Source organism: Sceloporus undulatus, chromosome 3 (assembly GCF_019175285.1).
Source record: "Sceloporus undulatus isolate JIND9_A2432 ecotype Alabama chromosome 3, SceUnd_v1.1, whole genome shotgun sequence".
NCBI classification, from domain to species: Eukaryota; Metazoa; Chordata; class Lepidosauria; order Squamata; family Phrynosomatidae; genus Sceloporus; species Sceloporus undulatus.
The window spans coordinates 72,944,620-72,956,347 of record NC_056524.1 but is presented as its reverse complement, the minus strand read 5'-3'; the positions used below and the strand labels follow the sequence as shown (position 1 = coordinate 72,956,347).

Genomic DNA, 11,728 nt, shown 5'->3' with positions numbered 1-11,728 from the left:
TAGCATCCTAAGCACTTAGAAAGGCTAATGAGGAATTCAAAAGTTACTTTAGAAAGAAATACCATGTTGTAAGGTTATGAAAAGAAATATGTTTCTTGGAAAAAAGGATTTTACATTTTACACAATGAAAATATCAATGCTTAATATATTTTTAAAAATTAGACACGCACAAAAGATACACTCTAGTGTTGTTGTTTTTAAAAAACATTTATTTCTATATGAAATAGAGAGAAAAATCAGGGCAAAGCCCAAGGGGCTTTCTCTCATGCAAGATGCAGTGAAATGTTTTAAGTTTAATAGGCTTTGCAGAAATCAGCTTCTCAAAACCTAATGCTCTTCAGATGTTTTGGAACACAACTTTCAGCATTCCTGATGCCACACTGGTTGGGACAGATAGGTGATAAAGTCCTCCTCCCCCCCCCCTTTAGATTGTAAGCCTAAGGGGATGGATTGTCAAACTTTTATTTATTCATTTAAAAATTGTCACCCTTTTAAACAAAAATCTCTGGATGGTATACAATAAAATGAACATGAACAATTTAAAACAACAGAAACAGTAAAAATTATTTTAAATGGCTAAAAACATAACACCTAAAAACACACATTAAAATCAGTTCTAATACAGTACGTTAATTCAAAACTATGCAGTTGTGTGGATATGTATATTAACTATTTGTAAGATGCTCTGGGAGATTTTTTGGCTAAAGGGTAGGCTGTAAATTGCTTCAAACCAATCAATCAATCCAATACATTTGAAGGGGGCTTAGTGAAATGTTTATTACCAATGTTTCCAGCACAGCACCCTCTGATGGTATCTATATCATTCATGTCACAAAAATAAGCACATCCATGTAACACTGCATTGTTAACCATGAAACCTGTTAGGTTTCATTAATGCAGTAAATAATCTCCTCACACCATCCTAGTTTAGAAGAGGCTGAGCATCAGCTTTTATTGAATAATTCTTTAAGGATCAGGCTGACTTCAAAATGTCCCACTCTGTAGGAGACAATCTGTACTTGCCAAAGTTATGGCAGGAGAAGAGACACAAAGACCAGTGGATCATTTCAGCACTATCTTGTGAACAGATCTTGTAAAACAGCCCTAAATTATTTTGTGTTGCCATCTTAAGTGGGTGGTAAGAAACAAAACCATCTTAGCAAAGATTCAAGGGATAATAAGCTACTTCCTTTATAGTCCTACCTATTTCTACAAATTTCTTGTTCACACTGATTTTGCGCTATGAAACAAATATATTACAAAACACATTCCAATCTTTTGTAGTCAATGGAATTCACTTTTTCCATGGATGTGAACTGACCTGAATAAACCTTTTACCTAGCTTACTTAGGTGAATTTCCCAATTGCATTCTTGAAGTGATTGTCAGATGATCTCACGGAAGAGATTACATTATTTGAACCCTAAATGATCACAACACTATTTGATGACTGAAAAGAAATCTACTTGATGCCGTGCTTTCTTTTCTCCCACTTTAGACATGAAATCTCTAAACCAGAGAATGGAAAAGAGCAGGGCATGGGCTATATGTGGCCCCCATCCTCCTCCTTGTGACCTGCAAATGTCAGCACCCCCAATTTTGGAGAGGGCTAAAATACCCTCCAAAAATTTCTGATATCCAAGAACAGTGGGTTTGCCTAAAACAGGGATGTGCAGAGTGCAGTGTGTGGGATGTGAGCGTTCCTGGACCCCATTTTTCTGGCCCTGAAAAGCCTTGGCAGTCCCCCAAAGCTATTTAAGAATTAGTGTGATTCAATGTTTGCCCAAAGCCACACAGTATGCCCCCATATGCATTACAATACAAGAAAACCCCACCTTCACAAGTACTTCAAAACCCTATACTATCTGTCAAATACCTCTTTTTTCCTCTGAAGTTGCTCCCAAATTTGTGACAGAAGGTAACTTGCAAAGGAAAACAGATATGTGGGCATGCTGAGGGGGGCGGGAATGAGGTAAAATATTGCCTCTGCTACAATTACCTGACCTTGCCCTAAGCCCAAGCTCACCTTTTATCTCATTGAAAGTCAACTCTTCTTGATAGTCTTACTCAAAAACCTCTTATGCAAAGACCCTGCTGCTGGCTGCCTTTCTCTGTTTATGCTTATCTTCTTACCTCCTCATGCAGCTAATTTCCCCTAAGGTATGGGAAGAGAGAAAGCAAAACCATTAGCAACTGTTGTGATTGAGAAAAAAAGAATAGATAAACAAGAGATAACCAGCTGCTACTCAATCCTACTCTTTCTTGGTAAAATTATTAATGGTCTGGTTCATACCTGACTACTTTTCATGTGAGGAATGTAACACCTGGCTGTTGTTGTTGTGTGCCTTTCCAACTTATGGAGACTGTAAAGCAAACCTATCACAGGGTTCTCTGGGCAGGTTTTTTCAAGGAGGTTTGCCATTGCCATCCTCTGAGGCTGGGAGAGTATAACTTGCCCAAGATCACCGATTGGGTTTACATGGCCCAGCCAGGATTTTAATCCTGGTCTCCAGAGTCATAGTCCAAAGCACTACACCATGCTGATTTGTAACAGCCAGGTTTTTATATGGACTAGTCCAATGTCATAGTTCTTTGCCATCTAATTCTTACCTCTTTGACTATAATATTTGCTGCGTCAACTGAGCAAAACCAAAGGAGACTTCTCCTATATTACATTTAATTGTAACCCTCAGTGAAAGGACTGTTGTGATCTGTATACTGCCAGCAATATTGCTGTGAGCCGTCATCACCAGAATGGTTTCCAAACCAATACCTCAGTCCACGTCTTGCAGGAAAGTATTGAAAAGGGACAGTTATTCTGGCCAGATTAAACCCTTCTGTCCAAGAAATGGTGAAGTATCTCTAAAATCTTCATCACCTCCAAACAAATTTACACAGGACTCTACAGAGACGATAGAGATAATGGCAATGTTGTTTTCATCATGTCTTCTTTTAGAGCAGTGATGTTCAAACTGTGGCCTTCCCGGTTTTTTGGACTTCAGTTCCCAGAATCCCAGATCATTAGCCAAGATGGCTGAGGCTTCTGGGAGCTGAAGTCCAAAACATCTGGAAGGCCAGAGTTTGGACATCACTGCTTTAAAGGAATCCAGTAATTGAGACAGAATTCAGAACTATAGCCATGTCCATCTGGAATATCAGTACGTAAAGCTATTTTGTATAAGCTCGCATCTGAGGAAGTAGACTACAGAAGTCTACAAAAACCTATGATACAACTTATTTTGCTCGGTTAGGGACGAAATACACCGGCATATAAAGCCACCTTCTAGCTAGCTTGGGGGCATGGAGTATACCCCTAAGATGTCCGGAAGCCAGTTTCAAGCCGCCTGGTTACCCAAGCTGCTCCTTCGCCTCTGAAAGTAATACATCTATAAATCATAGTTCTCTGACAGGAATTAGTTCTTGACCTTCACTTAGGTAGTTCATTGACTTTATTATAATCTTCCTACATATTTTAGCATGTAAACTTTACTACAAAATGGATAAAAGTCACATGTGCGAGACAGAAAGTATACAAACAACAATTTCATTGGGACAGTAGCCACTGACATTATGCACAATTACACACCACACAGATTTTAATCTCTGTCATAAAAACAATTTCTCTATTTTGTTTGTTCCTACAACTGAAGAACAATTAATAAGAGGTATAAACATATAACAGAATCTTTCTTAAATACAAAGCACTGCACAAATGTTAAATACATAGAAAGTTTACTTGTAAATATTTCTCCATTTAATATTTTATAGCTAAAAATATATTTCAAAGGCATCTTTATTCATTAATTAAATCAACCTGGGGCGATCAGGATAGGTTATCTTTCTTTTTTCTACAGCTACCCTCTTGCAGCTTTGAATTCCTGGAAGAGGCAGTTGTTGTGCAGCTGAGACCTAAAATCATACGATTATTTATAAAAATATATACTTTTATTTCCCTTTCTGACGGACTGCACTGCCAGCCTGCAAAATTGATTTTTACCCCAGTGTACCAATAACTTCAAAACATACACGTACAGAGTACACATGCCACATTCTTCTAGACACAATTATTATTCTAAGTGGTAACGCAATGAAAAGGCAACATGTTAACAATACATACACTTCCGACTTATTAACATATGACAGTCTTTTATGATTAGCAGTTTCTTCAGCATGTTTCCTTTATTCTATTTACTGGAAATACAGTATCAATTCTTTCATCCAGTCTATGGCTTTTAACAAAAGTCTGCAGTTCAGGAGTACATTTTACCCAGAAAGCACATGCCCGAGGCCAGTAAGTAAAGAGTAACAGATACTAAACATATGAATATCTATTGTCTTTGTGTGGAACAGGATGGAAAAACTGCACAGAAAGAATGGAATGGCATATGAAGCTAATAAGCCATAATACTCCATGCTTCTGGACAGTTTCCTTTTAATCCAATGGAAGTAAGGGAGTAAATAATTTCTTCTTTTAATTTTGTTCCGATTCCTCCACAAGCATAATCTCCTATAACTTGTTATGTTCTCATCAGGGAACCAGACTTATTATTTCTGTGTGAGAAATTACCAAGGCACAAATGCAATTGTATATGCAGAATTCTTAACAGGGAACGTCAGGACTCTAACTGAGCTGAAATTATACAGCTCCTGTTCATTACAACCAATTGATCAACTATACAGTCTATTGACAGGCAACAGAACACCTAAGTCAGCAATGTGCTTCTTTCAGAATAAAGAAGCAAAAACTTTTTTGGATTGCAATCTTTCCTCAAGAACCATTCAGAATTAGGCTGCCTTGTGAAGAACTGTGTGATTGAAAGAGAAAATGGATTTGGGATAAACTATAGGATGCAGAGCTAGGAAAGGTTACCCTTTAGACTACATTTTACCGCTGCCTGGACATTTGTGAGATGCAGTCTAAAAAACATCTCTTAGCTCTGCTAGGATCTCTTTGGAGAGAAGAATGAACAATTCAGGTCAACTGTTTACATTCCCAGCAGCTTATATATGGGCCATTACTGAAAAAGCTACAGATTTAGCAATACTGAAATATGGGGGTAAGGGTAAGCAATGGACTAGGTTGTAATTTGTTGCTGATTCTTTCACACCACCAGGATCCTACCTAGAAGGGAGTTCTTTATGCATGCGACTCTCAGAAAGCCAAAAATAATCTATTTATATAACCAAACTTTGCATGTCTTAGCACCATCATTATACTTCCTCTCCAGCTAGTCTATCAGGATGCAGAAGTCATTCTATCTAGTGCCAAGCTTTAGTAAATCACACATCCAGTCATGAAAAACTATAGCCCATGAACTCTGCTGGGACAGGAGCCTTAATGTGGATCTGATATTTTGTTTGGTTGACAAATGAGTAACTTTCATATGTAGAAGAATTAAAAACTGTATTCTAACCATTCCAACATACACAGAGTCCAAACGCAGATTTGTCAGTGAAAACATCTAACATTCCAATAATATGTCTGTGTTTACAGAAATCTTGGCCTGTACCTAGGTTATCAGTTTTATCAGCCATGTCACCTACACATCTGTGTTAAAATCTTCCTTATCACTTGGCCACATGATGATGCAGATGACCAAGTGACTTTGGAGTGAAACAGGGTGCCTGGGCAATTTTTGTGAGCTCCAGCCAAAGCATGGAAAAACTGTGAGCTCTTTGTGGGAAAATTTAAAAATGGCAGTAAAAACATTTTTACCCCAAACTCTGGCTCTCATTCAGTGCTTCTTATGGGTTTTCCTCAGTTCACTTAGATACTTCACTTGTAGGCTCTGTCTTTCAATAAGAAGTGTTCACATCAAGCAATGATAAAACCTTAATAAAAGGCCATTTAGTTCAACAACACTATCAAAATGTTCTTGTTTTGTTTAATTCTGAAGTGGCTTAACAAAACAAAATCTAACAATAGTTATGCACAGTGTTATTAAACATAGATAATTTTATTACAATCTTTCTTGCCACATATTATAAATTAAGAGACTAGTACAATCACTGCAACAGTACCGGAAAGACAATGAATCAACACCATCCAATCAAGATACGTATAAGATTACTCTTAACAAGGCAGTATCTTTAGCTAGAAATCTTGGTCCACTAAATTCTTTTTAAAAGTATTGCGCTGATTACAGATTTCTTGCATTTTGAATGCAATTTGGCAAATAAACATCTAAAACTTAACCATTTTAATATATATGCTTCTTAAAAGCATGTTAAAAGCAAGAGTGAATAAAATTTCACAAATGACGACTTCTATTTACTTTCCTAAATGTCATTATGAGCAAGAATGTCAGAATTATGGGTACATAAAAGCTGGATTTAAGCACAGAAGATACTTCATTTTACATGAGTTTTGGTCCTGCTGAGAGGCTAACTAATGGTTATGTGTACATGCTGTACAAATTTTCCATGGTGTAAATTTTCAAAGAAAAATAGCTTTGGTGATTTTAGAGTAACAGGGAAAGTGCTTACCCTCTTTTCCTACTCATTATTTCTGTGCTTAAAATAATTTCCAGCCAAAGCTGTTTTTCTTTAAAAACCATTAACTTCAGAGCTCCAATACAAGTTGCATATAACATGTAGTTAAGCCCCTTGTCTTCCACAAGATTTGAAAGCACAGTAATAATATATTTTCTTTAAAAAAAAAAAAACCAAAACAATTGCACAGGTACATTGAAAAGATCTTTACAAAAAAGTGGAGGTAAACACAAATGAGTCAGATGATAATACCAACTTCCCAGTTTAAGACAATTGTAGAAATTGCTGCAGTATTTATTTCACCTAGTGCTGTCTGTCAAGATGTTTATGTCTCTGCCACCATTAAGGACATACATTGATTTGTTTCAACACATCCAGCTTTATTTTCAACCTGGTTCTGCCTGTGTTAGCCAGGTTTGATCTATGCATTGGGGTTGGCAGGAAAAATATTTCAGATCTTTAAAAGAAAAAGAAAAAAACATCTTAAGAAACTTGTAGTAGAGAGAAGGAATGGCACAAAAGCCTATGGCTATAGTGAGCCTCACTTCTCTCTTGATCCAGCTCACTGCTCTTTGAGGAGGTGGGGAAATGGACAGAGAGATTAGATCTGACACTGCCAGCTTTTCTTTCCCTCTACTCTGTGCCTTATCCCAAGTGAATGCAGATACTGATACACAGAAGATGGAACCTCAGAATTGTGGCAAGTGCACTGGAATCAAGTAGTGGTGGGAAGCATAAATAGCCCTCTACTTGATAGACTCAGACCCTGCAGCTCTGTTTTGAGAAGTAGCTGAAGATAAGCTCTGCCAATGTACAGATCTGTACATGGGATGTGATCGCTCTGAGGTGTACGTTCCAAAATATGAAGGGAGGAGCTTGCATCTCTCTTAGCTGCTCCATATACATCATACGATATAAATCTAATTCCTCAAAACTGTGGAACCCTTGTACAGGTATTTGGGCACAATTGTGCTAGGTGTTTATTGTTGCAAAAACCATCTCTGCAGGGAGAGGAATCAAGAAATTAAACTTTTGATAAAAGCATATTAAAAAGAAATGTCTTAAAAATCACAGCAATTAAAAATACTCCATGACAACATAGTAGGATTCTTAAAAAAAATCTTTTCTTTCTGTTTCAGTAGAAAGACCATGCTTAGAATCAGAAAATGATTAAAATTGTTGTTATTTTTTTTATTAAGTGTGTTTATCAATCACTTTTGTACACAGCTGGGCTGCCAAAGTGACTAATTGATCAGAACAGGATCATGATCCCAAGGTTAATTATATGTCTCAAATAAGCCCCTGATTTAAAGAAGGGGAATTTTTAGTGAGTTTTTTTGTTGGGAGAGGGGTTACAATTTGTCCATCTTAGGCCACAGATGAAGTCTGAGGTTGATTTCAGAGAAAAAGATGACTTTCTCCAGACTTGTTACATTCCTGTCTATGGCTACAGTCATCATGACATAATACTATTCTACAAGAAAAGGCATTTGGGAAGATTTTACACCCCCCAATTCTGTGTTAATAAAATTATGTGTTTATTAAAAATATATATCAAATGAAACTTTGTATTCCTATTTATCTAAAGACAAGAAATTACATGCATTCATTTCTACTGAATGCATGCAAGTCCAAATGTGATGTAGGGGCAGGAAATCAGGTATTTTTGTGTGAGCTGAATTAACCCATGAGCTATGAAGGTTCAACAGACAGCAGATATGATAAGGGTTTTCAATAAATATTTTGACAATCAACATAGTCACCAAGAAAAGAAGGGAAGGACTGATCTAAGCACTAAGGGCTAAGCTTCCTTGGACTTTGAGAAAAGTAAATGTGGAATGTTGTTAAACAGAACAAAACTTTAACCTGTCCAGTGGTCTGTACTGCCATTCTGTGATAAGATAGTGATAAAAATGTACTGGGGTCTAGATAAAATATTTCTGCTCAAATATTTAAAACAAACAGCTACATTCCTCAAATCTGAAAATTTTGCTGAAACTAGTTACTACTATATGGATGTCTACAATGGTATATGAGAACATTATTACTGTGTTAAAATGCTATTGTGCTACTACTGTGATGTAAGAGACTTTTGGCTTGTCAGCAAGAAAACAGCAGGAATCTCATGCAACAGGGAAACAATCGTACCATCCACATTTTTTAAAATGTTAAAAGGTTATTTGACAGCAGTGGGGAATACAAGTAGCTGCAGTAGATCCAGTTATTATTAGCAGGGAATTCTCCATATTAATATGGAAATACTCCTTCTAAACTGCAGAGGGTGTCTGAAATGACAAACTGGTTGACTCTCTCTCTCTGTGTTTTATGAATATGTATTTCCAAACTTTCTGTGTAAACTTTCCCAAGGATGAATGGGCCACTCATGCACTTTCTCAACTTGCATCTGTATAACTTCAGATTACAATCAGTAACTAGAGGAATAAATCCTACCATATCCAAAACTGCCTATGTCACCATTTTTTAAAGAGAATAAGTGGATGCAGCTTTTACAAGGGGCAGAAAGGGACAGGAATGAAACATTATAAGAAAATATTCAAGGGATGCCATTATGTAGACTCTCTCAAGCAGTTTCAGAGATACGTCAGAGTCTATGGATCTCCATATTAAGGTTGTGGATGAAATTTGCATGGGATAGTTGTTCTTGAAAACAAATAGAACAACAAGGTTTTAATTCATACTTCACTTTTGAGGCAAGGGACAGATGCCATAAAAGCCTGTCAGGTATAAGCAATTTAAGGAAGGCTTTTTTTTCTTTAAAAGCTGTACACATTTTCTCATGTTTCTGCCATGATCACCTGAGGCTAGTGGGAAACATTTATCTTGAAGAAAACCCTCAACAAACTTTACGTGCTGAAAAAGGGCAAGAGTGGGAAACTTTTTTGATGCTGATGACCACACTGGGAAAAATCTGCAATCAAGCTTAGATCTGTAGCCATGAGGGACAAAAAAATGGATGTTTTAAATAAATACAGTCTGGAACTCTGGCAAAGAAAATATCAGGGACTGCACAATGCTGCTTCAAGAGCCACCAGTGTTAATGGGAACACATCTGCAGAACCCTATTTCCTAAAAAAGTCCCAAGAAATTGAATGTTCTAATAAAAATGATGAAAAAGTACCCTGGTTATTTTTCAAGGAAGAAGGAAGTAACACTAGCACAAGTGTGTTAGAAACACTTAAGGATCATGGATTGCTTCGATACCCTGTTTTATCTGAAGAAAAAAAAAATAAAAAATTGCAAATATCAATTTATCCATACTATTTATGGTAAAACAAAACAAAACTGAGGGTGGCGAATAGGGAGGATTAATAGGATTAAATTTCTAAATGCTGAATATGCATGGTTCTAGGACTCATACATTAAGTAACTGAAGATATTTAATAGTTCTAAAGAGGTTATTGCAAGAGTTTCTAGAACTCTGTGTTGATTTCCAATGCATTCAAGCATGTCTAACTTCCACTGGAATGTACGAACTACTGATTATTTTTGAGGATGAGGTTTTAACAATAACCTTGTTAAAGTCATGAAGATAGGACCATAACATTAATAAATCTATATTAGTGCTGCAGCATGGATGAGCCTGGATGCAATCCTGCCTCTGTCCTGCAAATAACACTCTGCAATCTAATTCATTTCCATCAGACTTGCATGAGATTCCTGCCCAAGTGTCTTTGAAAGGCATGGAGGTTGTGCAATGGCAATGCTTTGCATGCTTTGGCTGAAGTGATGTTACTGAATTAACCTACTGATTAAATGGCATCATTCATTCAGTGAAGTAGGAGCACAATGGCTAGTAATCACAACAGGAAACTGGTTGGTCACAACAAAGAACACCTACTTGCACTTCCATTCTATTCATTAGGAGATGAACTGGGCTATTCAGATTTCATAATAAGATACCTATTAATGAAATCTGCATCTTAAAAAGGCTTTGATAAAACTCAAGCAAACATTTTCCATCAGAGGTAGAATCACTTTTATCTTGTACTCATCCAGATTTCTTTATGAAGTAAAAAAAAGGCATCAACAAAAATAAAATGACATGGGATAATTTTGGTTACTTGATATTAAAGGATTAGCACCTCTGGATGGTGGAATCTTGCAATTAATCAGACTGGAAATGGGAGCAATTCTCAGCCATATGTTGTTATACCTCCAACAACTGTACAAAGTACCCAAAATCTACCTTTGGGTTACCACCTTACACTCTGTATCTCCCTCTGCTTTTTATTCCAGAGTGGTTGAGGTACAGAATATTGTAGCAGGCTACCAAATCTCTTCATTTAAGGGAAGAGGTAACCTACTCAATTGGCACAAGATGCTTTACCACAGTATATGTATCTACTCCAGACAATCATTACACTAACAAATGCATTCTGAAAGTCTTTGGCAAGGCAGGACCTTATGCTCCCACATCCAGGGTTTATAACATGACTGAATTAATCAGACAAGCATTTTTATACCTGGGAGAGAGCTCAAATATACACCTAACTTTTTTCCTTCTTAATTCGAGAAAGGCCAGCACATGTGCTTAGTAGTGGATCTCATCTATGCTGGGCACTATTTCATGGAAGTCAGGTTTCTGTCACAGATCTAAGGCAAACATTACAATTTACAGGAAAGAAAATGAGGACATCAATACATTGTGCGTTGTTAGGAGATACACAACCTTTATAACTCAGTAGCTCTTATAATTATCTCTGGGTTTTCTATGTCCTTTTTGCTTTGGACCATCCTTAGTTCCAGCTGGGCTGAATTAGGTTTGTTTCCTTCTCCAGCTTGGGCTAAAAAACAAAACAACAACAACAGAACATAGAAATTCCATGAATGTTTTAATAACAAGAAATGTTGAAGAAACAGTTGTCCCTTCCAGTCTGTATCTCACCAATATATTTTTTCCTGTTCTACTACAGCTTTAAAACAGCATCAAAGGATGTAATTTCCAGTCTATTGGTAAGAGCTGTGAAATAAATGCAAAGCTTGGGGAATTAATTTTTTGACTGCAACAATCATACTGGCTGAGGAATTTGTGAAGCTGTAGTCTAAACACCAACCTTTCCAGGTTCTGGATTAGTGAACACCATGGACTGGGCCTCCTCTGTGGCAGCCTTACATCCTTGGAATGCCCTCTCTCAGTGGAGATTGTACCATCTTTGATGGCCTTTTGGATGATTTTTAAGAGCCTGTTTATTAAAATGTGTATGTGGTTCATTTTA

The 11,728-nt window shown here is 36.9% G+C and overlaps 1 protein-coding gene across 2 annotated transcripts in view; it reads right to left on the bottom strand.

The window, feature by feature from the left end:
• Nucleotides 1-5,937: 5,937 nt before the first annotated feature.
• The window catches only part of PDXK (pyridoxal kinase), a 65,111-nt gene continuing 59,320 nt past the window's right edge, over nt 5,938-11,728 (bottom strand). Inside the window, exons 11-12 of one of the 2 annotated variants that reach the window (XM_042457800.1) lie at nt 11,182-11,296; nt 5,938-6,948 (exon numbers count right to left, since the gene is read on the bottom strand). In XM_042457800.1, the coding sequence (XP_042313734.1) occupies nt 11,184-11,296 (113 nt within the window). In that variant the 3' untranslated portion in view covers nt 5,938-6,948; nt 11,182-11,183. Of the gene's footprint in view, nt 11,297-11,728 lie in introns of both variants that reach the window. The other variant, XM_042457799.1, reaches the window with a different exon arrangement.